This window comes from Pongo abelii, chromosome 7 (assembly GCF_028885655.2).
Source record: "Pongo abelii isolate AG06213 chromosome 7, NHGRI_mPonAbe1-v2.0_pri, whole genome shotgun sequence".
Taxonomy (NCBI): Eukaryota; Metazoa; Chordata; class Mammalia; order Primates; family Hominidae; genus Pongo; species Pongo abelii.
This window is the reverse complement of record NC_071992.2, coordinates 24,267,671-24,294,785: the sequence shown is the minus strand read 5'-3', so window position 1 is coordinate 24,294,785 and position 27,115 is coordinate 24,267,671. Positions and strand designations below refer to the sequence as shown.

Here is a 27,115-nt window from a genome sequence, read left to right as displayed (position 1 = left end):
AAAAGCAATGTTTTCCTCTAATGTGTCTTGGCTTTTCTTGATGTAGCTGAATTGCAACACTCATAATCTTGGGCACATTCTTCCTCTGTCTGATTAATTCAAGTACTCTTTTCATCAGGTTTGATTTCCAGGTTATGTAAGTGAACATCACACAAGAAGAAACAATCATAATACAGAAGGTTTTTCTTCACCTTTTTGGTAGCTTATTTAAGAAACAAAATTTTTATATGCTTCATTCAGGACATAGGCATGGGCAAAGACTTCAAGACTAAAACACCAAAAGCAATGGCAACAAAAGCCAATATTGACAAATGGAATCTAATTAAGCTAAAGAGCTTCTGCACTGCAAAAGAAACTATCATCAGAGTGAACAGGTAACCTACAGAATGTGAGAAAATTTTTGCAATCTATCCATCTGACAAAGGGCTAATATCCTGAATCTACAATGAACTTAAACAAATTTACAAGAAAAAAACAAACAACCCCATCAAAAAGTGGGCAAAGGATATAAACAGACACTTCTCAAAAGAAGACATTTATGTGGCCAACAAATATATGAAAAAAAGCTCATCATCACTGGTCATTAGAGAAATGCAAATCAAAACCACAATGAGATACCATCTCATGCCAGTTAGAATGGCGATCATTAAAAAGTCAGGAAACAACAGATGCTGGAGAGGATGTGGAGAAACAGGAATGCTTTTACACTGTTGGTGGGAGTGTAAATTAGTTCAACCACTGTGGAAGACAGTGGGGTGATTCCTCAAGGATTAGAACCAGAAATACCATCTGACCCAGCAACCCCATTACCGGGTATATACCCAAAGGGTTATAAATCATTCTACTATAAAGACACATGCACACGTATGTCTACTGCAGCACTATTCACAATAGTAAAGACTTGGAACCAACCCAAATGTCCATCAATGATAGATTAGATAGAGAAAATGTGGCACATATACACCATGGAATACTATGCAGCCAAAAAAAAGGATGAGTTCATGTCTTTGCAGGGGCATGGATGAAGCTGGAAACCATCATTCTCAACAAACTAACACAGGAACAGAAAACCAAACACCACATGTTCTCACTCATAAGTGGGAGTTGAACAATGAGAACACAGGGAGGGGAACGTCATACACTGGGGCCTGTCGGCAGGTGGGGGGCTAGGGGAGGATAGCATTAGGAGAAGTACCTAATGTAGATGACAGATTGATGGATGTAGCAAACCACCATGGCACATGTATACCTATGTAACAAATCTGCATGTTCTGTACATGTATACCAGAATTTAAAACATTAAAAAAAAAAAAGGACACAAAACTTTCACATTTCATCAAGATAATTTCTGTGCTGCCCTTATTAGGTATTTTATTACTTAGGAAAACTAAGCTTTAAGGAAGCTAACATTTTTACATCCATGTAACTTTCTGTATTACTTTGGAAATCTTTTGATTATCACTGGCTGAATGAATATTATTATTATTATTATTTATTTTTCTTGAGACAGAGTTTGGCTTTTGTTGCCCAGGCTGCAGTGCAGTGGCGCGATCTTGGCTCACTGCAACCTCTGCCTCCCAGGTTCAAGTGATTCTCCTGCCTCAGCCTCCCGAGTAGCTGGAATTACAGGCATCCGCCACCACGCCCAGCTAATTTTTTGTATTTTTAGTACAGACGGGGTTTCACCATGTTGGACTCAAACAGCTAACCTCAGGTGATCCACCTGCCTCGGCCTCCCCAAGTGTGGGATTACAGGCACGAGCCACTGCGCACAGCCAAATGACCATTATTTTATAGTGACCTGTGTGATTCTGTTTTGATCAGATGTTCTGAGGCTTTTGACATCTTTGACAAATGTCGCCAAAATCAAATCCTCAATTAAGTCTTTTTTTGTTTTTTATTTTTATAGAAACAAAGTCTTGCTCAGGATGGTCTTGAACTCCTGGACACAGGTTAGCCTCCCATCTGGGCCTCCCAAAGCAGTGGGATTACAGGCTTAAGCCACTGTGACCAGCCTCAATTAAGTACTTTTGACCTAAAATTAACTTTGGGGCTGGCTGCAGTGGCTCACACCTGTAATCCTGGCACTTTGGGAGGCTGAGGCAGGTGGATCACCTGAGATCAGGAGTTCGAGACCAGCCTGGCCAATATGGTGAAACTCCATCTCTATTAAAAACACAAATATTAGCTGAGCACGGTGGTGGGGGGCTGTAATCCCAGCTACTTGGGAGGGTGAGGCAGGAGAATCACTTGAACCTGGGAGACGGAGGATGCAGTGAGCTGAGACTGCACCACTGCACTCCATCCTGGGTGACAGAGCGAGACTCCTTCTCAAAAAAATAAAATTAAATTAAATTAACTTTGGGATTTTCCAGTTCAGCCCCTGGAAAGCCTCAAAAGATCTATATCTCTCATCTTACAGAGATATGAAATGATCAGGCTCATTTAGTAAATTATATAAGAAACTGTTAAATGGTAAGTGATACTAGATCTTCTTTTCATTGCATTTATGGGTATGTTGTTAATATAAATGTTTCAAAAATTGTATAACTCATAAAAATCTAATATGTTTTCAGTCTTAATTCTGATTATTGTATCCTAAAATGCTATCTATAATAGAAATAACAAAATTCCTTATCAATCGTAAACTTTCATCAGATTTTTAACCATGGCTGTTCTAAGCTTTTGTCATCCACAGTTACTGTTTTGTCTCTAAAAACATGCACAATCAGATTCATGGAAAAGACTTCAACAAGTACTCTTAAATATAGGTTGCTGATAACATTAAGTGCAACAGGCTAAATAAAAATTTCCACAACTCTAATAAACTGATGGACTCATGAAACTATTAACGGAGATCAAGCAGAATATAAATTGATTACATGAGATTAAGTAAAACTTGTCAGCCCTCCAGAACCTTACTAGTGTCAATGAACTTTCTCAAACAGCAATACATAACATTTTTCTTTCTCATAAAACCTAACCTTCTCTTTTCTTCAGACATACCAAAGACCGCTCAGTCTGTGTGTATGCCCCAAATTGCATTTTTTTCTTTTTTTTTTTTTTTTTTTTTGAGACAGAGTCTTGCTCAGTCACCCAGGCTGGAGTGCAGTGGGGCGATCTGGGCTCACTGCAACCTCCACCTCCCAGGCTCAAGCCATTCTTCTGCCTCAGCCTCCCAAGTAGCTGGGATTACAGGCACCCACCACCACACCTGGCTAATTTTTGTATTTTTAGTAGAAACGAGGTTTCACCATGTTGGCCAGGCTAGTCTTTTTTCTTCCCAGATAAAATGTTTTAATTTCAGAGATTTGTCTCTATTTTATTTGACTTTGACACTACACTTCTGGAGAAAACAATACAGAAAAATGCTTTCCATACAATCTTGAGTGGAAAAAGAAGATCAGAAAAGGAGCATACAAAATGCTCTCAATTTTCTTAAAAACAAAATATATACAAATGTAAAAGAAGAAAAAAGGCTGCAAGAAAGTATAATAAAACATTAACAGTGATTATCTCTGATTTGTAGAAAGTTTTTGTTTTCTAGATTCTGCATTTCCCAATTTTTCTATTAAAAATAAATTATTTATAACAAAAAATTTTAATAAGAATTCCATGACCTTATTTTCATCTATTAAACAAAAACATCACACTCATGGCTATCAAGAATATTTATTAAAAAATTATTTTTCAAGTGTATACTTGCAACATGTTAGAGTAAGCTATAGCCTATAGAAGTTTATAATCTTAGTGGTTTATAAATAAGTGACTTCCAATGAACACTTGATAGATCTCATACTTCGGTTTTAACACTGGTATAAAACGTCATTGTCACCTTAAAGTTTTGATTCATTTATCTCTGAAGTTATTGCAGAAAAAACCCTTTAAGTTAGCAAACATCTAATTAACAGGATAAAGCTAAATACAAACTATGATTTATTAACATTCATTCATTCAACAAATATTAACTGTGTGCCTACTATGTGTTAGGCACTGTGCTAAGTCCTAATATGAGAAACACTGTTAATTCAAGAAGCACATTTTATATTATACCGAAAGTCTATTCGTAAGTGTATCTTTTCTATTAGACTGGAAGCTCCTACAGAGCATACATTTTATTCTTTATTCTCATAACCTGCCATAAAGTTGGCACTCAGGAAACTTTATTGATAAGTGAGGAAAAAAATGCATAACACAAAATATTCTGAACATGATATATGTGCAAAAATCATTGTTGATATTTTCTATGTGCTTTATTGAATGTATTAATGAATTAAAACTATTTTAAAGCTATTTTAAGTTATATGAGTTAATCAGAAGATAATTTGGCATAATAATTTATCATTAAAAAGTTGTTTTAGGCTGGGCACGGTGGCTCATGCCTGTAATCCCAACACTTTGGAAGGCCAAGGTGGGTGGATCACAAGTTCAGGAGTTCAAGACCAGCCTGGCCAAGAGGGTGAAACCCCATCTCTACTAAAAATACAGAAATTAGCTGGTGTGGTGGCAAGCACCTGTAATCCCAGCTATTCAGGAGGCAGAGGCAGAGAATTGCTTAAAACCTAGGAGGCGGAGGTTGCAGTAAACCAAGATCGTGCCACTGCACTCCAGCCAGGGCAACAGAGCAAGACTCCATCTCAAAAAAAAAAAAAAAAGTTGTTTTATTGCCAGGCGCAGTGGCTCACACCTGTAATCCTAGCACTTTGGGAGGCCAAGGCGGGTGGACCACGAGGTCAGCAGTTCAAGACCAGCCTGGCCAAGATGGTGAAACCCCGTCTCTACTAAAAATACAAAAAATTAGCCGGACGTGGTGGCAGGCGCCTGTAATCCCAACTACTTGGGAGGCTGAGGCAGGAGAATCATTTGAACCTGGGAGGCGGAGGTTGCGGTGAGCCGAGATCATACCACTGCACTCTAGCCTGGGCAACAAGAGCGAAACTCTGTCTCAAAAAATAAATAAATAAATAAATTTTTAAAAAGTTGTTTTATTAAATACAATGACTAGCCAGGCACAGTGGTGTGCATCTATAGTTCCAGATACTCAGGAAGCTGAGGCGGGAGGATGGCTTGGATCCAGGAGTTGGAGGCTGAGGTACGAAATGATCGCACCTGTGTATAGCCACTGTACTCCAGCCTAGGCAACATGGCAAGACCCCATCTCTAAAAAAATAAAATAAAATAAAATGGCTAATTAGAAATTCAGTAAGTTTTGTATTCTTCTAATCTTTACTGTCTAAAACCTCCTCATGCTAGCAAAAACACAAAGAAATAAACTGAACTCAATGTGTCTTTCTAACATCCATACTTTCTTTCTTTCTTTTTTTTTTTTTTTTTGAGACAGTCTTGCTCTGTCACCCAGGCTGGAGTGCAGCGGCACAATAGCCCACTGCAACCTCTGCCTCCCAGGTTCAAGCGATTATCCTGCCTCAGCCTCCCAAGTAGCTGGGATTACAGGTGCCCACCACCATGCCTGGCAAATTTGTGTATTTTTAGTAGAGATGGGGTTTCACCATGTTGGCCAAGCTAGTCTCGAACTCCTGACCTCAGGTGATCCACCCACCTCGGCCTCCCAAAGTGCTGGGATTACAGGTGTGAGCCATTGCGCGCAGCCCCACATCCACACATTTGACTTACTGTCTACTGAAACATGCATGATATGAGTGGCAACAGGGAAGCTCTTCAATGATACAGTCTGCAAGGATGATCTCCACCCATTCCCAGTACCAATTTAGAGACCTTGGACACTTACTGAGCAGCAGGAAAAATGGGCTTTACCATTTTCTCAGTTTATACCTTTAACTTTTGTCCTCACATTTGACACTAAACAAATTTTGTGCACTGGCAACTAACACTGAACTTTTTTTTTTTTTTTTTTTTTTTTGAGACAGAGTCTCGCTCTGTCACCCAGGCTGGAGTGCAGAGGCGCAATCTCGGCTCACTGCAAGCTCCGTCTCCCAGGTTCACGCCATTCTCCTGCCTCAGCCTCCCAAATAGCTGGGACTACAGGTGCCTGCCAACACGCCCGGCTAATTTTTTGTATTTTTAGTAGAGACGGCGATTCACCGTGTTACCAAGGATGGTCCTGATCTCCTGACTTCGTAATCTGCCTGCCTCGGCCTCCCAAAGTGCTGGGATTACAGGCGTGAGCCACCGTGCCCGGCCAACATTGAACTTTTCTGATTCATGAATTTAGATTGCTTGTCTCACTGAAAACTAAAAATCCATTTTGTTGCTTATTTTTTCTACAGCAATAGAGCAACTGCTGCTCCTTTGCTTGGGCATCAGGTGAGAGAGCTGACTTGCATTTAGGAGTGAGACTGCAAGACAATAAACCTTTAACCACCAGAAACACACTTAGTACAGTGAGATTCTCACACAATGAGGGCAGGCAGGACTATAGACAGCAAAGACAGAAAGCAGACTCAATTTCTCAGCTCATGGTTATTCTTGGTCACATCACAAATCCTGTTACCCACACTATTTCAAAAGTCTTTTTCTCTTTTATTTGCCAGCAAGTAGAGTTGAATCAATGAACATTAACTATGAATGTGCTGTGGTTCCACTGTACTCAAGTCCTTGCATAAAGTTCTAAAGTAGTTTTATCTTTTACACATTAAAGCTTCTATTTAATTCTAACCATGTTTCTGTCTTTCCATTTTCAAAATATATAAAAGTGTAAGTTTTCATTAACTACAACTCATTTTTCCCCTTCAGTGACCATTTATTAAGTGCTACTATGTGTACCAGTACCAGACATTATTCCTACAAAAAGCTTAGTGCTTATTTAGCACTGGCAGTTAATCTAAGTGTTAATTGTAGCTCAGCAGCTTATGGTCTTATAATTAAGGTCAGCTAATCTAAACCCCATTTAGGGTGAACAGCAATTTATGTCATTTTTATACAATCCTGTATACTATCTTCAAGAGGAGAAGTTAGTGAACATTTAACCATTTGTAAAACTGGGTTAATATTAATATATAGCCTATTTGTCAGATTTTCTACTGGTTTTAAAAAAGGAATAACTGTTCTATCAATGAAAACATTTCTACTACTTTAATTTTGAAAGTAACAAAGTTTATCAATTCTGCCAGAGTTCTCATTTTAATTTCTTCTACTGAAGAATGGAAATCATCTTTTTTAAAAGACAATATAATAGTCCCAACATATCCAGTTTAATTTTTACCTCTATACTGAAATAGCCTCTGTCCACATAGTCACCCAGAAAGAGGTAGCGTGTATTACTAGGTGATCCTCCAACTTCAAATAACTTCATTAGGTCAAAGAATTGTCCATGAATATCACCACATACTAGGAAAAAAGTATAAAGTGAGGTGAGAAATTATATCTTAGAAGACAAAGGGCATTACACCAAAAGAGATCACAGTTTAACTTTTAACTTAAATCACTCTAGCTTTTGACAGGACTGCTGTATAACTGTAGTCAATCTATTCATACTAAATAGTTCTACTGGAAATATGAGACACTTAAAATTGTATTTCTTCAATTAATAGCAAATAGCCTAACCAATCCTGACTGTCTCATAATTTTTAGAAAAACTATCACACCACTTTTTAGCTGGTTATTTGTAATTATTTCTCAAAACTGCTCACGCAATTCTATACTGTAAAAAAGTATCATGCAAAGACTTTTTATACCTGTGATTGGAGCATCTACTTCTATCATAGTCTTCTCTTGCCTCAGGATGGCAGCCCCATCATTGATTATCTTTAAGGCTACTTCCTCTTCCAGTCGTCCTTCCTTTACCAAATGGTTTTTTAAAACATCAACTTTAGGTTTCCCATTCTCAAATACTTCCTTGAAAGTAAGCCGTTGGGTTGGAGGAAAGGGGACAGCTACAAAAAAATAATAATAATAATTTAAAATATTTAAATGTATAGAGAACAACAGAACACAATTCTTTTACGTGACAAATTAAACCTAATAAATCACCATGATTTCACATCCACAGCACCAGTACGTGGGAAAAAAATTCTAAGATACTATGTATCATAAATGATCAATTCTAAGTATAAAAAGGTCACAGTCATTTTAAATATTTGTGTGTGCATAAATTATAATGGTTTTTGTTGTTTGTTTTTTTTGATATGGAGGCTTGCTCTGTCAACCTAAGCTGGAATGCAGTGACACGATCTCGGCTCACTGCAACCTCAGCCTCCTGGGTTCAAGCAATTGTTCTGTTTCAGTCTCCTGAGTAGCTGGGATCACAGGCGCATGCCACCACACCTGGCTAATTTTTGCATTTTTAGTAGACACAGGGTTTCACCATGTTGGCCAGGCTGCTCTCGAACTCCTGACCTCAGGTGATCCACCTGCCTCGGCCTCCCAAAGTGCTGGGATTACAGGCGTGAGCCACCGCACCCGGCTCTGTTTTATACATAAACATGAAAGACTTGAAGCTGATTCAGGGAACAAGTTATAAATGAGACAAGACACTAGATGATACGAGTATCTTTGTTTTTCTATCTAGAGAAAAGGTGTTAAAAATGAAACTATGGTTAAAGAAAATGAAAGAAAAGTAGTCACAATACTAAAATGGCATTTATTTCTCCTATAGAACTGACCTAATGACACCTATGTTTTAGAAGTCTCGGCCGAGCACCATGGCTCACGCCTGTAATCCCAGCACTTTGGGAGTCTGAGGCGAGTAAATCACCTGAGGTCAGGAGTTGAAGACCAGCCTTGCCAACATGAGTGAAACCCCATCTCTACTAAAAATACAAAAATTAGCTGGGTGTGGTGGCGCACACCTGTAATCCCAGCTACTCAGGAGGCTGAGGCAGGAGACTCATTTGAACCCGGAAGGTGGAGATTGCAGTGAACCGAGATCACGGCACTGCACTTCAGCCTGGGCGACAAGCGAAACTCCATCTCCAAAAAAAATAAAAAACAAATAAAATAAAATAGAAGTCTCACTATAGTTACTCATCAGGGGAATTGTGTATATATACTTTATTCTTAAAAGGCAGTAGCTTAGGCCGGGCACAGTGGCTCACACTTGTAATCCCAGCACTTTGGGAGGCTGAGGCAGGCAGATCACTTGAGGTCAGGAGTTCAAGACCAGCCTGGGCAACATGGCAAAACTCCATCTCTACTAAAAATACAAAAATTAGCCAGGTGTAGTGACAAGTGCCCATAACCCCAGCTACTCGGGAAGCTGAGGCAGGAGAATCGCTTGAACGTGGGAGACAGAGGTTGCAGTGAGCTGAGATCGCGCCACTACCAACTCCAGCCTGGGCAACAGAGCAAGACACCGTCTCAAAACAAAACAAAACAAAACAGAATAAAACAAAAGGCAGTAGCTTAATGTACTTTGTTACTGATAATAACCAGAACACTACTACCAAGATGGAGCTATGTCTGAGAATAATTTGCTGTAGTAACAGATCATAAAAGAATGGATAAGGGGCCAGGTGCGGTGTGGCCCACGCTTGTAATCCCAGCACCTTGGGAGGCCGAGGCAGATAGATCACCTGAGGTCAGGAGTTCAAAACCAGCCTGGCCAACATGGTGAAACCCTGTCTTTACTAAAAATACAAAAATTAGCTGGGTGTAATGGCACACACCTGTAATCCCAGCTACTTGGGAGGCTGAGGCAGAAGAATTGCTTGAATCTGGGAGATGGAGGTTGCAGTGAGCCGAGATGGTGACACTGCACTCCAGCCTGGACGACAGAGCAAGATTCCGTTTCAAAAAAAAAAAAAAAAAAAAGCAGATAACGAAGTCCAGTTATGTTTTCTAATCTGGAAATGCTAATAACTACCTTCAGTTTACATTAGGTACAAAGTTTATATATATAATATCATGGAGAATTAGCAACTTCATTTAATATTTTTAAATTGGCTGTTGTCTTGTTATGTGCCTACTTTATAACACAGTCTACTTTAGATCCACTGGGATCTAAGAGCCACAAGTCTGTAAACCATAAATTTAAAAGAAGGCGTTCAATTGAATTTCTGATATATGTCCAATGGTTCCACTTCCAGCTTTATGGAACCAAGTTTAAGAACCAAGTTGAAATCTATGGGTATTTTTAAAAGACTTAATCTAGCCATACCATATTGTATCATTTACAAGTAAAGAAAGTCCTATTCTAAGTTTCATCATGCTTTCAGCTACTACTTGACTCATTTTAACTACTTAAATTTCACTGAAAAAATGATAGCAGCTACCCAACCAGTAAAATAACTAGATACTATTGTGTGCCACAAAATGATGTTTTGGTCAACAATGGACTGTAGTTAAATGGAGCTGAAAAACTCCTGTCATCTAGTAACGTTATAGCCACAATAACATCACAGGAATTGACTAATGAGTTGGAACTGGAATAGGAATGCACAGCTGAAGAAGCAGCAAGAGAGAAGGAAGTTTGCTGGAGAAAGAAAAAGAACTCCCAACAAAATTCACAGTGAAGGGTTTGGGAGAAGCTTTTGCAGACCGCAACAAACTCCTTAAGAAGTGTGAAAAAATGGACCCCCAAAACATAAAGGTTTTCATTAATACACAGGAATGTTCATCCTGCATTAACTGCTTACAAACAAATCTACAATGAAAAATAGAAATAAATGAAGCAAAACACCACGGGCAAATTACCGGAAAGAGTGACATCTCCTCAAGAAGAGCCTCAGGCAGGTCCTTCAGGAGGACTTCCAGAAGAAGGTATTGTTATCCTAGGAGATGACAGCTCCATGCCTGTTACTGCTCCTGAAGGTGTTCCAGTGGATCAAGATGTAGAGGGGCAAGCCAGGGATATTCATGATCCTGACCCTGTGTAGACCTAGGCTCAGTGTGTGTGTGTGTGTGTGCGTGTGTGTGTGTGTGTGTGTTCATTTTTACCAAAATATTCTAAAAGTTAAAAAAAATTTTAAACTTTTTAAATAGAAAAAGCCTATAAAGATATAAAGAAAAATTATTTTCTATAGCTATACAATGTACTTGTGTTTTAAGCTAGGTGTTATTACAAAAAAGTCCAAAAGTTTTTAAAAATTAAAACGTTTATAAAGTAAAAACTTAACAGTAAGCTAAGTTTAATTTATTATTGAAGAAAGAAAATTTGTTTGTTTTTGAGATAGGATCTCGCTCTATTGCCCAGGCAGGAGTGCAATGGCACTACCATGGCTCACTGCACCTTCAACCTCCTGGCTCAAATGATCCTCTCACCTCAGCCTCCCAGTCCTCAGCTGGGACCACAGGTGTGCGCCACCATGCCTGGCTAATTTTTGTATTTTTTGTAGAGATGGGGTTTTGCCATGCTCCCCAGGCTGGTCTTGAACTCCTGGACTCAAGTGATCTGCCAACCTCAGCCTCCCAAAGTGCTGGGATTACAGGCGTGAGCCACCATGCCCAGCCAAGAAAAATTTTTTTTAAATTTAGTGTAGCCTAAGTGTTCAGTGTTTATAAAGTTTATAAAGTATCCAGTAGTGTACAATAACATCCTAGGCCCTCACATTCACTCATCACTCACCTCCAACTCACCCAGAGCAACTTCCAGTCCTGTAAGCCCCATTCATGGTTAAGTGCCCTATACAGGTGTACCAGTTTTTACCTTTTATACTATGTTTTTATTGTACCTTCTCTATGTTTAGATACTTAAATACTTAGCACTGTTATAACTGCCTACAGTATTCAGTACAGTAACCTGCTGTACAGGTTTGTGGCATAGAAGTAATAGGCTGTACCACATAGGCTATGTATAGTAGTAGTTATACCATCTAGGTGTATAGTAGTTACAACATCTAGGTTTCTGTAAGTACACTCCATGGTGTTCTCACAATGACAAAGTCATCTCATGACACATTTCTCGGATGCATGACTGTACTACCTTAGAATAGGGGACCATATATACATCTATCACTCCAGCCTAGGCGACAGAGACTCAGTCTCCAAAAAAAAAAAAAAGAATGATCAAGGAGTAAGGGAATATTTGGAGCTGGATGTAGATAAAAGCATTTTAATAATCTGTGCTTTGGGCCATCTGTGCAACAAGTTCTTTCTTTTAGTCTTCCAAAACCAAACTGATATAAAGATAAAGGTTTTAAGAAATTTGAAACCATAGTTTTAAAGTTAAAAAATTAGGGGGTGAAATCCCCTAAATAAATTTTCATTAACAACGCATATTAAACTAAACACCGGTAGCTACATGCTAAGCACTACTGCGTTAATAAAGGTAAGGGCAGCACAGTGTATGACTAGAGCAGCTTTCCAATTTGAGCCATTATGAATACAGTTGCTATGAATAAAATTCTATGTGTGCTTTGGTGGACATAAGCACTCTTTTCTCTTAGGTATATACCCAGGAATGGGACTGAAAGTTTATGGGGTCAACATTGGTTTTACCCAACAATTCACAAAGTGATACCATTTTACCCTCACACCATCAAGGTATAAGGGTTCCAGCTACTTCACAACCTTGTCAACACTCGATATTGCTCATCTGCTAAATTTTATTCCATTACAGTGAACGTCTACTGGTATCTCTTTGTTTTCTACTTTGCATTTCCCTGATGAGTAGTGATGTTGAGGACCTTTCTACTTGCTTAATGGCCATTTTAATATCTTCTTTGGGGACATGCTTATTCAATTCTTTTGTCCATTTAAAACATTTAGTATCTTTTCTTATTGACTGATGAAAGTTCTTGTATGTTCTGGGTACATATCCTTTATCAGATGTAAAGGCTTTTTTGTTCTTAATCATCTTTATTTATGTAAATAAATAATTCAATTAGGTTTATCATTATAACATAATTGACTATATACCAATTCTTTAAACTTTGTTTTTGAATATAGAAAATGTAGAAATTTTATTTAGGAAAATAGTGTGCTTATGATAATTTATTTAAACATTTTCTTATTGTTGGATAGCTAGACTATTTCAAAAAATTGTAAATTATACTGCAGGGTCAGGCATCCTGGCTCACACCTGTAATCCCAGTGCTTTGGGAGGCTGAGACAGGAGGATCGCTTGAGCCCAGGAGTTCAAGGCTGCAGTGACCTACGACTGAGCCACTGTACTCCAGCCTGGGTGACAGAGTGAGACTCTGCCTCTAAAAAAAAGAAAACATAAATAAATGATACAGCAGAGAACATCTATATATGTGTGTGTGTGTGTGTGTGTGTGTGTATATGTATCACCCATATTTTATATATATCACCCATATCATATATACATATACATGGATCATTTATGTATCATTTATATATATATATATCTTTGAACAAATCTTTACTTGCCTATAAGTTTCTAGAAATTATATGTATTAATTATCTACTGCCATGTAACAAATTACCCCAAAACTTAGTGGCTTAAGGCAATAATCATTTATTATCTATCACAGGTTCTGTGGACCATAAATTCAGACAGGGCACAGCGGGGCTGGCTTGTCTCTGCTCCGCAACTTCTGGGGCCTCACCAGGACACTCGACAGCCTGGGGCTGAAATTACCTGAAAGCTTTCTCACTCATACCGTGGTTAATACTGGCTGTTGGCTGCAGCTTAGCTCAGGTTTTTGAAGAGAATACCCACATGTGGCCTCTTCGTATGACTTAGTTCCAATGACAAGCATCCCAAGACAAAGAGAGAGCCAGGAAGAAGCTGTATCTTTTTTTTTCCTCTTTTTATTTGTGCAAATTTACAGATTACATGAGGAATGATGTTACATGTATATCATGCATAGTATCAACCCAGGGTCTTCAGGATGTTCATCACTGGGTACAATACATTTTTGTTAGGTATAGTCATCCTGCTCTGCTATCAAACATTGAACCTACTCCTATCTTAATGTATGTTTGTACCCTTTAACTCACTTCTCTTTATCCTTCCCCTTTCCCCCACTCACCCTTCCCAGTCTCTATTATCTATTTTCCATTCTCTACCTCCATGTGTTCAAATTTTTAGCTCCCACATATAAGTGAGAATATATATTTGTCTTTTTCTGCCTAGCTTATTTAACTTAAGATAATGACCTCCAGTTCCATCCATGTTGCTGCAAGTGACATTATTTTGTTTTGTTTTTTATGGCTGAACAATATTCCATTGTGTATATATACCATATTTTCTTTATTCATTCATCCACTAATAGATACTCAATGCTGATTCCGTATCTTTGCTGTTGTGAATAGTACTGCAATAAACATGTTGATTTATTTTCCTTTGGGTAGATACTCAGTAGTGGGATTGCTGGATCAGTTGTATCCTATTTATATCATGGCCTCAGAAATCACATCACTTAATTTCCACCATATTCAATTGGTTGAACAGTCACAAGCCTGCCCAGGTTCAAGAAGCGTGGAAATAGATTCCACCTACTGGTGGGGAGTGACAAAATTCTGTGTGAGCATATGAGACTAAAAATATTGCTATGGCTGTTTCTTGAAAATAGATTCTGTCATACTTTCTCTATTTAAAAGGAAAAATGGCCGGTCACCAATGCCTCCAACAGTATCTTTAAATCAGAGTCCATTTTAAGTGGGCCACTTTGTATTTTCCAAGTTATTACCAAATAAGAATATCTATTCAATTATTACAAGCAAAACATTACAGAAGATATATTCCCAAATGTTTCAAAATAATTTGAGATGCCTATTAGAAGCTGTATAAATATTTTCTCTAATTTGCCAGCTGTTTAAAAAAAAAAAAAAACTCATGAATCTTCTTTCCTAAATGAAAGGGATAAAAATGTAAAAATAAACTATTTATGAAAAGCAGACATTTTTTAAATGCTTGATTCAAAATATATGTCAAGCTTCCAGTTTAGAATGACTAGCAACTTCTGGCCAGGCGCAGTGGCTCACGCCTGTAATCACAGCACTTTGGAAGGCCAAGGCGGGCAGATGACCTGAGGTCAGGAGTTTGAGACCAGCCTGGCCAACATGGTGACATTCTGTCTCTACGAAAAATACAAAAGTTAGCTGGGCGTGGTAGCGGGCACCTGTAATCCCGGCTACTTGGGAGGCTGAGACGGGAATCACGTGAACCCAGGAGGCAGAGGTTGCAGTGAGCCGAGATCGCGCCACTGCACTCCAGCCTGGGCGACAGAGCAAGACTCTGCCTCAAAAAAACAAAAAAAAAGAATGACTAGAAACTTCTGATTCAACGTTTCTTAACAGCTGCTATGATTCGAATGTTCCAAAAATTCATAGGTAAAACCTAATCCCCAACATGGTGGTATTAAGAAGTGGAATATCTGGGAAATTATTAGGTCATAAGGACTCTGCCCTCATGAATGGGATTTGTGCCATTATAAAAGAGGTCCAAAGGAGCTTGTTCGTCCCTTCTGCCACGTGAGGACACATAGAACATGCCACCTATAAGGAACAGGCCCTCACCAGACACAGAATCTGCTGGCAACCTGACTCTTGGACTTCCCAGCCTCTAGGACTGTAACAAATAAATTTCTGTTGTTCACAAATTACCCAGTCTAAGGCATTTTGTTATAACATCTTGAACAGGCTGGGCACGGTGGCTCACACCTGTAATCCCAGAACATTGGGAGGCCAACACAGGTGGATCATAAGGTCGAGTTCAAAACCAGCCTGACCAACATGGTGAAACCCTATCTCTACTAAAAATACAAAAATTAGCCGGGCGTGGTGGCGCGTGCTTGCCTCAGGAGGCTGAGGCAGGAGAATCGTTTGAACCCAGGAAGTGGAGATTGCACCACTGAACTCCAACCTGGGTGACAGAGCAACACTCTTGTCTCAAAACAAACAAACAAACAAAAAACACATCTTGAATAGACTAATCGAACATCTAACTAAAATACACATAAAAATAAGACAGAACAAAATGAAAACTCTCACCATAAAAACTACGAATGATTGAAAAGTATCCTCAATTAATTCATTCAAATAATTTTATTGAATTGCTACTATGTGTTAGGTACTTATATGCACTAGTAAAAAATTTTGATGACAAATATCTCAATGCATAAGTACATAAATAAATACCTTAAAATACCATAAAAAATTTTTTATTTTATCCTAGGTAGACATAATTTACTTACATAATAATTTATTAATATTTAGCCAATCTTCAATTTTTAGAAATCTCAGTTATTGTTAAATATTTCGCCCTTACAATGTCTGTAGCACATTTTATTTTCCAAAACTGGCTGCAACCAGCCAGTCATGGTGACTCACTCCTGTAATCCCAGCACTTTGGGAATCCAAGTTGGGGAGATTGCTTGAAGCCAAGAGTTCGAAACCAGCCTGGGCAGCATGGTGAGACCCCATCTCTACAAAAATTTTTTTTTAAACTAGCCAGGTGTGGTGGCATCTGCCTGTAGTCCCAGCTACTCAGGAGGCTGGCACAGAAGGATCTCTGGAACCCAGTAGGTTGAGGCTGCAGTCAGCTACAATCGTCAGCCTGGACAACAGAGTGAGACTTCATCTCAAAAAGCAAAAACAGAGAAAATTTTTGCAATCTACCCATCTGACAAAGGGCTAATATCCAGAATCTACAAAGAACTTAAATAAATTTAAAAGAAAAAAACAACCCCATCAAAAAGTGGGAAAAGGATATGAACAGACACTTCTCAAAAGAAGACATTTATGCAGCCAACAGACATATGCAAAAATGCTCCTCATCACTGGTCATCAGAGAAATGCAAATCAAAACCACAATGAGATACCATATCACGCCAGTTAGAATGGTGATCTTTAAAAAGTCAGGAAACAACAGATGCTGGAGAGGATGTGGAGAAATAGGAATGCTTTTACACTGTTGGTGGGTGTGTAAATTAGTTCAACCATTGTGGAAGACAGTGTGGTGATTCCTCCAGGATCGAGAACTAGAAATACCATTTGACCCAGCAATCCCATTGCTGGGCATATACTCAAAGGATTATAAATCATTCTACTATAAAGACACACGTGCACGTATGTTTAATGCAGCACTGTTCACAACAGCAAACACTTGGAACCAACCCAAATATCTATCAATGATAGACTGGATAAAGAAAATGTGGCACATATACACCATGGAATACTACGCAGCCATAAAAAAGGATAAGTTCGTGTCTTTGCAGGGACATGGATGAAGCTGGAAACCATCATTCTAAGGAAACTATCACAAGGACAGAAAACCAAACACCACATGTTCTCACTCATAGGTGGGAACTGAACAATGAGATCACATGGACACAGGGTGGGGAACATCACACATGGGCTGGTTGGAGGATGGGGGGCTGGGGGAGGAAGAGCATTAGGAGAAATCCCTAATGTAAATGACAAGTTGGTGGATGCAGCAAACCAACATGGCACATGTATACCTATGTAACAAACCTGCACATTGTGCACATGTACCCTAGAACTTAAATAATAATTTTTTTTAAAAAGCAAAAACAAAAAAAAATGGCTACAATAATATTTCTCACTCTACATACTCCTCTGTAATCTCACTGTCTTGGTCTGTTTTGTGTTGCTATGACAAAATATCATAGACTGGATAATTTATAATGAATAGAAATTTATTCATTCATAGTTCTGGAGGCTAAGAAGTTCAAGATTGAGGGGCCAGGCATCTGGCATGGGTCTTCTTGCTGCATCATTCCATAGTGGAAGGGCAAAGAGGGATAAGAGAGAGCAAGAGATACAACTTGCAGCCTTAAGCCCTTTTATAATCAACATTAATGCATTCATGAGATGTGGCCTTCATGACCTAAACACCTCTCATTAGGCCACACCTCCCAACACTACTGCATTTTGGATAAATTTTCTAACACATACTTATTTTATTTTTAAATTTCAGATTCAAGGGGTATATGTGTACGTTTTTTACATGGATATACTGCATAATGGTAAGGTTTGGGCTTCCAGTGTACCCATCACCCAAGCAGCCAACATATGCTTTCTAGGGGTCATATTTAAAGCACAGCAGTGACCTGACCTATCCTATCAAGAAGTAGAGTCTAAGGCCAGGCCCAGTGGCTCATGCCTGTAATCCTAGCATTCTGGCAGGCTGAGGCGGGCAGACTGCTTGAGCTCAGGAGTTTGAGTCCAGCCTGGGCAACATGATGAAACCCCATCTCTACTAAAAATACAACAAAAATTAGCCAAATGTGGTGTCACATGCCTGTAGTCCCAGCTACTTGGGCAGCTGAGGTGGGAGGATCACTTGAGCCCAGGAAGTCGAGGCTACAGTGAGCCAAGATAGCACCACTGCATTCCAGCCTAGGTGACAAAGTGAGACTTTGCCTCAAAAAAAAAAAAGGGAGAGTCTAATGTCTCTCCCCTAGAATCTGAACTGGCCTTAGTGACCTGCTTTAACAAATACATTGCAGCAGAAGTGATTTTGCAGGTTCTGCCTCGGTCTCTTGGCATACTCATTCTCCAGTGAAGTGGGTATATGGTCAATAATCCCAGCTGAGGCAAGCTTTGAGTGAACTCAGCCCACGCATAACTCACTTCATTCAAACGTAAGACTACTACTATCTATGTCTATGTGCTAAACACTGAAAAGGCTCTTGGAATCATCAGTCAAAAAGCAAAAAGTAGGCCAGGTATGATGGCTCACACCTATAAAAAGAATCTCATCACTCTGGGAGGCTGAGGTGGGTGGATTGCTTGAGCTCAGGAGTTCGAGACCAGCCTGCGCAACATGGCGAAACTCTGTCTCTACCAAAAAAACACAAAAATTAGTTGAGTGTGGTGGTGCACACCTACAGTCCCAGCTGCTCAGGAGGCTGAGGCAGGAAAATCACTTGAGCCCAGGAGATTGGGGCTGGAGTGAGCTATGATCGAGCCCCTGCACTCCAGTCTAGACAACTGAGCGAGACCCTGTCTCTAAAAATAAGTAAATAATAAGAAATTGTTAAGATGTCTTTTACACCTACAACATCTTTGGGTTTATACTAAATGGCCATTAGGTAAAACAAAGCTTTAGTCCTTTACTTTATTAAAAATTTTTTAAAGGATTATAAAAATTATTAGCTTTGTTTGGCATACTCTGAATTTTAATTAACTCAAAACTATTGTGAGAACTCTTTGCTTTATTAAATTTGGGTTAAAAGGAAAAAAAAACCTCACAAATCATAAGTTAAGCCTTCCCAATTTAATCATGTATAATAAAATGTGGTAAAAATAAATATACTTCAACATTTAAGTATCTTTCAGTTTAAAGAAAATATTAGGAGGCCAAGGTGGGCGATCACCTGAGGTCAGGAGTTCGAGACCAGTCTGACCAACATGGTGAAACCCCGTCTCTACTAAAAATACAAAAAATTAGCTGGGTGTGATGGTGGACACCTGTAACCCCAGCTACTTGGGAGGCTGAGGCAGGAGAATTGCTTGAATCCAGGAGGCGGAAGTTGCAGTGAGCCGGTATCACGCCATTGCACTCCAGCCTGGGAAACAAGAAACTTCGTCTCAAAAAAAAAAAAAGAAAACATACATTCAAGTACAAAGACTGCCACAATAGCCATCTAAAAAAGGATTTTATTTCTAGGTTTGAGTAAACTTGGATTGGTGAAACTCATAATACACTTTATAGGATAAATGAAAGAAAGTCCTAGAGACTGTCAATGTCCTCCCTGTTTGTGAGATATTCTTACTTCTAGGATAATCAGTGACTACTCATAAAACTCATTATGTACTTTCTGCAATAGAAGATTCCACTCCCTTCCATTCTGATAATGCTGGTTAATATAATAAATCAACTAAAGCCTATAGTCCCATGATCCACAGGTGGCTTCTGCTTCTTCCTTACATTCATCTAAAGTTCCTGGTTATAAGCTAAAGACAGGAATTGAGCCTTGTGGAAGACTTATCAAAAGAACTTTTGTAAATGTTTGTATCATACACCCATTACTGACACTACAGAGAATAAATTAATGATGCATACTGCCGACATCATTGCCATGGACAAACAGTGGCTGAGTCAGGATTTCCACAACTGTTATGGTCCAGAAGCAGAAGATAAAATGAATAGACCATTTATGTCCAAGATAATCAGAACACAACCTCCCAGATGCCAGAAGCCACTGATGACTACAGACTTGCATGATTTTGTCCTTTATTCTCCTTGGCATTTTCTTCTCTCTCCACTGTTGTAAGATTTTAGGCTGTTAACAGATAACTTTTCCTTACTGTTAGCACTATCAAGACCCTTATCCTTGGCAAAATATAAACCAAATATAGGACAGTTGCAAAGGTGAATGACCCACATCCAAATTAAAGGAAAAGAAAATATTTGGTTGCCCAGAGGAAAATCCAAATAGATTATGGGATACATGGGACATTATTTTAAACTTTAATAATAATTGTCTGAGTTTCAGTGTGTTGCAGATGCCAAGTGTGTGATCTTTAGAGTCTTAAATGCTGCCATGCAGCCACTGTCACACCAGCTGATTCAAAAAATTATCATCTAAGAAAAAGAACATCGAGGCCATCCTGGCTAACACAGTGAAACCCCGTCTCCACTAAAAATACAAAAAATTAGCCTGGCATGGTGGCGGGTGCCTGTAGTCCCAGCTACTCGGGAGGCTGAGGCAGGAGAATAGTGTGAACTCGGGATGCGGAGCTTGCAGTGAGCTGAGATCGTGCCACTGCACTCCAGCCTGGGCAACAGAGCAAGACTCCGTCTCAAAAAAAAAAAAAGAACAAAATGGCCTGGTGCCTGTAGAGGCCAAAATGTCTACCATCAAAGCTTCATAAACATTCACAACCCATCAAACAACAGTTTGAAATCTTGATTGATCACCTCCCCTAAATGGTAAATGTTCCAGTTTAGCTGATGAATGATCAGAAACAGAGATTAAAAATCGAAACTGAAATTACACTACGAATTGCTCACAGATGTGCAGAAAAGCACTAATACTTGCAAAACAGATAAACTGAACCAAACCAAACCACAATGTACTGTGCATCACAGGCCATCTAAGCTCAAACTTTTTTTTTTTCTTTATAAGAGACAGGGTCTCCCTCTGTCACCCAGGCTGGGGTGCAGTGGCATGATCATAGCCCACTGCAGTCTCCAATTCTTGGGCTCAAGTGATCCTCCCCCTCAGCCTCCCAAGTAGCTAAGACTACAGGTGTGTGCCACCACACCCAGTTAATTTTAATTAAAAACAAAATTTTTAAAGACTGAGGTCTCACTAAGTTAAACAGGCTAGTCTCAAACTCCTGGCCTCAAGCGATCCTCCTGTCCTAGCCTCCCAATGCACTGGGATTAGAGGTGTGAGCCACTGTGCCCAGCCACAAACCTTTATTAATATCAGCTCACTCATAGCCATATGTTCTAGTACCACAAACTGATCTAACAGTAAATCCTCAGGGACTTATGTGTCCTAGAGGCAAAACTACTGGCTGTTCCAGCAACTCACTCAAATTACATATTCTAGCCAATCCCTGCCCAGACTACTAACTTTATCCTAACATCACTCTGTGACTAACAGCTCCTAAAATCCCGTATGTCCTCTTTCCTAACTCTATCCTTTTGAGAGGTCCCACAGCTCTTCTGATGTATGTTATTCCTTCCTGCAGCAAGCTAATCAGTGTAACTTATTTTTGACTACAGATGTTTTCTTGGTGGTCTTTGGTGGTGAGATTTAACAGTCCCATGGCAGGCAACTGGTGGCTGACAGTTAGGGATAGGAAGACTTTTTAACCACATACCCTTTAAAATGTTATGCCATGTTATTGTACTATTTACCCAAAAAATAAATAGAATTAGACTTTAGAGATGCATATAATACTATCATAAATTAATCGACCAACAGTAATATTACCATCATCCAATACTGCTGGAACTCACCCAGGAATCAGAGTGTTTTGGATATCAGCAGACAGGAAAATTCACCACCTGCTTCTACAATTCTAGAAAACCAGCCAGCAGTTAGGGGTGATAATTAGCTTCATATCTAATGTAAACAAACTTTTATTATACTGTGTATTTATACTAAAAATCAAGTTTAAAAACCCCTTATCATTAAAAACAAACTTCATATGTGGAACTATGTTTGCTAAATATGGCTCATAAAGTGCCGTAAATAAAGTAAAGATTTTCGGCCGAGCGCGGTGGCTCACGCCTGTAATCCTAGCACTTTGGGAGGCCAAGGTGGGAAGATCACAAGGTCAGGAGTTCGAGACCAGCCTGGCCAATATGGTGAAATCCCATTTCTATTAAAAATACAAAAATTAGCCGGGCGTGGTGGCAGATGCCTGTAGTTCCAGCTACTCGGGAGGCTGAGGCAGGAGAATCACTTAAACCCAGGAGGCGGAGGTTACATTGAGCCGAGATCACACCACTGCACTCCAGCCTGGGCAACTGAGCGAGACTCTATCTCAAAAAATAAATAAATAAAGTAAAGATTTTCTTTTTTCATTTTTAGAGACAGGGTCTCTCACTCTGTCACTCAAGCTGGACGGCGTGCAGTGGCTTGATCATGCCTCACGGTAGCCTCGAACTCCTCAAGCAATCCTCTCACCTCAGCTTCCAGAGTAGCTGGGACTTCAGACATGCACCGTGACACCTAATTTTTAAATTTTCTGTAGAGACAGGTGTCATCATGTTGCCCAGGCTGGTCTCAAACTCCTGGCTTCAAGGAGTTCTCCTACCTCAGCCTCCCAAAGTGCCAGGTTTACAGATGTGAGCCATTGCACCTGGACTAAAATAAAGGTTTTCATGCTATTTTTTAAAGTTTTGAAAGTTTCGGCCTGGGAATGGTGGCTTATGCTTGTTATCTCAATGCTGCAGGGGGCCAAGGTGGGAAAATCACTTGAAGCCAGGAGTTTGAGACCAGCCTGGGCAACATAGCGAGACTCCACCTCAAAACACACACTCACACACAAAAAATTCTTTGAAATTTTCAAGCACAGAATTTACAAAAATAGAATAGCAAAGTATTATCCATGTAGTATCAAGTATTGGTTGCAAACATTCTGCTAATCTTTCAAACTATCCTATCTTTATTTAAAGATTTTTCTAAATCAAAGATACTACATACTTGAGGCAAAACAATTTTTTAAAAGATAAAGAGCACAAAACAAAAAACAATAACCACCACAAAAACAACTCTTAGAATCTCACCAAGATTCTAAGACAACTACTGTTAAGATATCAATATATATCTTAATATTTTAAATATGTAAGTACATTATTTTATAATCAGTTATACTATATAGACAATCTTCCAATGTTTTCTTAATTTAGTAGTAAACTCCACTAATGCAGTATAGATATTTTCTCCCATTCTGTGGCTTGCCTTTTCATTTTCTTAAACATCTTTAGAAGAACAAAAGATTTTAATCTTTTAAAAGTCCAATTATCAGCATTTATGGTTCATGCCTTCTATGACCTATCTAAGAAAACAGTCTGCCCCAAAGTCACAAAGATTTTTCCTATATTTTCTTTTAGAAATTTATAAAAACTTTACCTCCCCAAGACCGTACCTCCTAATACCATTACATCGGGGATTAGGATTTCAACATACAAATTCTGGGGGGTCACAAACATTCAGACAACAGCATTAAATAATCTTTTGTACTTCTTCTTAATAAATATATCAAAGTAATGTGACATGAACTAGAATGAAAATAATCTCTGAGAGGTCACTAAAGTTTAAGTCCAACCAACATTGTAGGCATAACATGTGACAAATAATATTTACATGCAAGATACTCTCTCATGAAAACGAAAGGATTTTACACAATTCTAGATAAACCACCTATAAGTTTATCTCTTTAAACACACACACACATAACAAAGTGATAATAATGAAGTGCTTATTAGTGGAAACCATGAATCCACTCTAATCTTACATACAAAATCATTCAAAAACTTCAGGACTTCAAATATTGTTAGTTACAAATTATAACACATATTTCATACATGGATTGCACTAAAGAAAAGTAAGAAATTTGCAGCTCGACATTAAAAAGAGAATAGAGATTAAAAAAAATAACAAATCACTAAAGTGGCCTGGGCACAGTGGCATGTGCCTGTAATTCCAGCTACTTGGGAGGTGAAGGTGGAGGCGGAAAGATCACTTGGGCCCAGGAGTTCCAGGCTGCAGTGAGCTATGACTGCACCACTATACTCCAGCCTGGGCAGCAGCGCTAGACTCTGTCTCAGAAAAAAAAAAAAAAAAAAAAAAATTACAAATGTAACTTTCTGGTGTCAACTTCAATATGTAAAACACATAATGCCAAGTGCTACTAACTCTTCTTCATAACAATGAAACATTTTATTCATATCATTCTACTTATGGTTGCTGACTTCCTTAATTTGATCTAAAAGCAGCGAACTCTGAAGAATTCACTGACCACAATTAACACTGTTTTCTCAATAATAAGAGGTAGGAAAGACTGTGTATAAAACCATCAACTCCTCTGGTTTCTCCAACACCAGTTAGGGAGATTTACAATTCAAATCTAATTATCCAGTGTCATCCTTTCAAACACTGAAAGAGTGTACGTTACCAACTGAAAAACAAAACATTCAGTAACTGAATATATCTAAGTTTCTATAGGTAGCCTTCCTAAAATCCTAGATAACAGTGATATATACATATTTTTTTATTTTTATTTTTTTTTATTTTTATTTTTTAGACGGTGTCTCGCTCCGTTGCCCAGGCTGGAATGCAGTGGCATGATCTCGGCTCACTGCAACCTCTGCCTCCCGGGTTCAAGCAATTCTCCTGTCTCAGCCTCCCAAGTAGCTGGGATTACAGTTGAGAACCACCACGGCCAGCTAATTTTTGTATTCTTAGTAGACACGTGGTTTCACCATGTTGGTCAGGCTGATCTTAAACTCCTGACCTCAGGTGATCCACCTGCCTTGGCCTCCCAAAGTGCTGGGATTACAGGCGTGAGCCACTGAGCCCAGCTGATATTTGTTAATAGTGAAGTTCTAAAATTTCTATCAAAGAGCTAGAAGGATTCTTTGAGTAACGTTTGAAAGTGCTAGGGAAAAAATACTAGGGCAGTAATTATATTCTAGTTAAATAACTAAATGTTTATCTGGTACCTACTAAATGCTCACATTGTATGGGAAATGTGTGAAATATACAAGTTTTTTTGTTTTTTTTTTTGGTGAGACGGAGATTTACTCTTATTGCCCAGGCTGGAGTGCAATGGCACGATCTCGGCTCACCACATCCTCTGCCTCCCAGGTTCAAGCGATTCTCCTGCCTCAGCCTCCCGAGCAGCTGGGATTACAGGCATGTGCCACCACGGCCAGCTAATTTTGTATTTTTAGTAGAGATGGGGTTTCACCCTGTTGCCCAGGCTGATCTCGAACTCCTGACCTCAGGTGACCCGCCCGCCTTGGCCTCCCAAAGTGCTGGGATTACAGGCGTAAGCCACTGCGCCCGGCCGAAATATACAATTTTAACACATTTATTCTACCTTGAAGAATCATATGCTCTAGTTGAGCAGAATTCGCATAAAACAAGATATAAACACAGAATAGTTAAGCAGTACATCGTATGGTTCAGACTGTAAGTATGGAAGATTATAAAGGAGGAAATCAACGATAGCTACAGAAATCAATTAAGGGTATGAGAAAGTTGAGACTTGGGCCGGGTACAGTGGCTCATGCCTGTAATTCCAGAACTTTGGGAGGCTGAAGTGGATGGATCGCTTGAGGCCTGGAGTTCAAGAGCAGCCTGGCTAACATAGTAAAACCCTATCTCTACTAAAAAACACAAAAATTAGTCAGGCATGGTGGTGTGCACCTGTAGTCCCAGCTACTCCAGAGGCTAAGGCAGGGGAATCACTTGAACCCAGGAGGCGGAGGTTGCAGTGAGCCAAGATCCAGCCTGGGAAAAAAAATTCTTAAAAATAACCAAACACCGCATATTCTCACTCATAGGTGAGAATTGAACAATGAGAACACATGGACACAGGAAGGGGAACATCACACTTCGGGGACTGTTGTGGGGTGGGGGGAGGGGGGAGGGATAGCATTGGGAGATATACCTAATGCTAGATGACGAGTTGGTGGGTGCAGCGCACCAGCATGGCACATGTATACATATGTAACTTACCTGCACGTTGCGCACATGTACCATAGAGCCTAAAGTATAATAATAATAATAATAATAATAATAAAAAAAAAAAGAAAAAAGAAAAAAAATAATAATAATAAATAAATAAATAAATAAATAAAGATGGGACTTGGGCTGGGTGTTTCAGAAGTTCCAAAGCCACTTCCACACTCTTAGGGGTTTGTTACACAGCATTCTATTCTTGGTACCAAAATAAATAGAAGGTATACTAAAAGGAAGAAAGAAGAAAATTTCAGATATATATGTAATATGCTGTACATTTTTAATGAAATATTGCAATATTATAGAATATTGAGGGAGGGGAAGGGACGGAGGGGGAAGGAGGGAGGGAGGGAGGGAGGGGAAGGGAGGGAGGAACGAAGGAAGGAAATAAATCAGAGCTGAGAATCATTCTAAGCCTATGCATCCAAGAAGTCTTTCAGTGTTCCCAAATCTAGCTTTTTACCATGTGTCAGCTGCTTTCAGATTACCTGTATTTCATTAAAAATTTAACAACGCTTCCAAATCAGAAGCAAAAACTTTAATCAAACCAGGTTTGCACATGATTAAAAACAATAGCCAAACTATAAAACTGAGTTTCCCGTGGAGAAGGGGGACTGGTGTAGTTATACAGGGAAAGTAACTAAATCTTGTGGTTACGGTACTGTTGAGTACCCTTATTGTGCTGGAAAATTATGCTACCTATATGTGAAATTGCATAAAGCTAAACACACATACACAGACAGGAATGCATGTATAACTGGTGAAATCTGAACAAGCTCTATGGACTGCACCAATGTCAATTTCCTGGTTTTGGTATAGTACTGTGGTGGTGTGGGATACTGACACTAGCAAAGAGAGGGAAGGGAGTTAGGGGAGAGGTGTTTGGGACTTCCCTTAACATTTATTTATTTACAACCTCCTGTGAATCTATAATTATCAAAGTAAAAATTCAATAAATTTTGAAAAACTAACTTCCTAAAGTACACTCAAGAAATTCTGCAGCCTTTTCAAGATCAGATTCTGTATGCTACTACAATATACATCGACTACATAAACAATATGTATTTTCAGGTACACACAAGTAAAATCTGATGTAGATCTGCATAAATGAG

At 39.1% G+C, this 27,115-nt stretch overlaps 1 protein-coding gene across 5 annotated transcripts in view; it reads right to left on the bottom strand.

The window, feature by feature from the left end:
• PPP3CC (protein phosphatase 3 catalytic subunit gamma) overlaps window positions 1-27,115 on the bottom strand; it is a 99,035-nt gene that overhangs the window by 56,862 nt on the left and 15,058 nt on the right. For all 5 annotated transcript variants that reach the window (XM_002818882.6, XM_063726579.1, XM_063726578.1 and 2 more), the window contains exons 2-3: window positions 7,656-7,853; window positions 7,184-7,308 (exon numbers count right to left, since the gene is read on the bottom strand). In XM_002818882.6, the coding sequence (XP_002818928.4) occupies window positions 7,184-7,308; window positions 7,656-7,853 (323 nt within the window). The remainder of the gene's footprint in view (window positions 1-7,183; window positions 7,309-7,655; window positions 7,854-27,115) is intronic.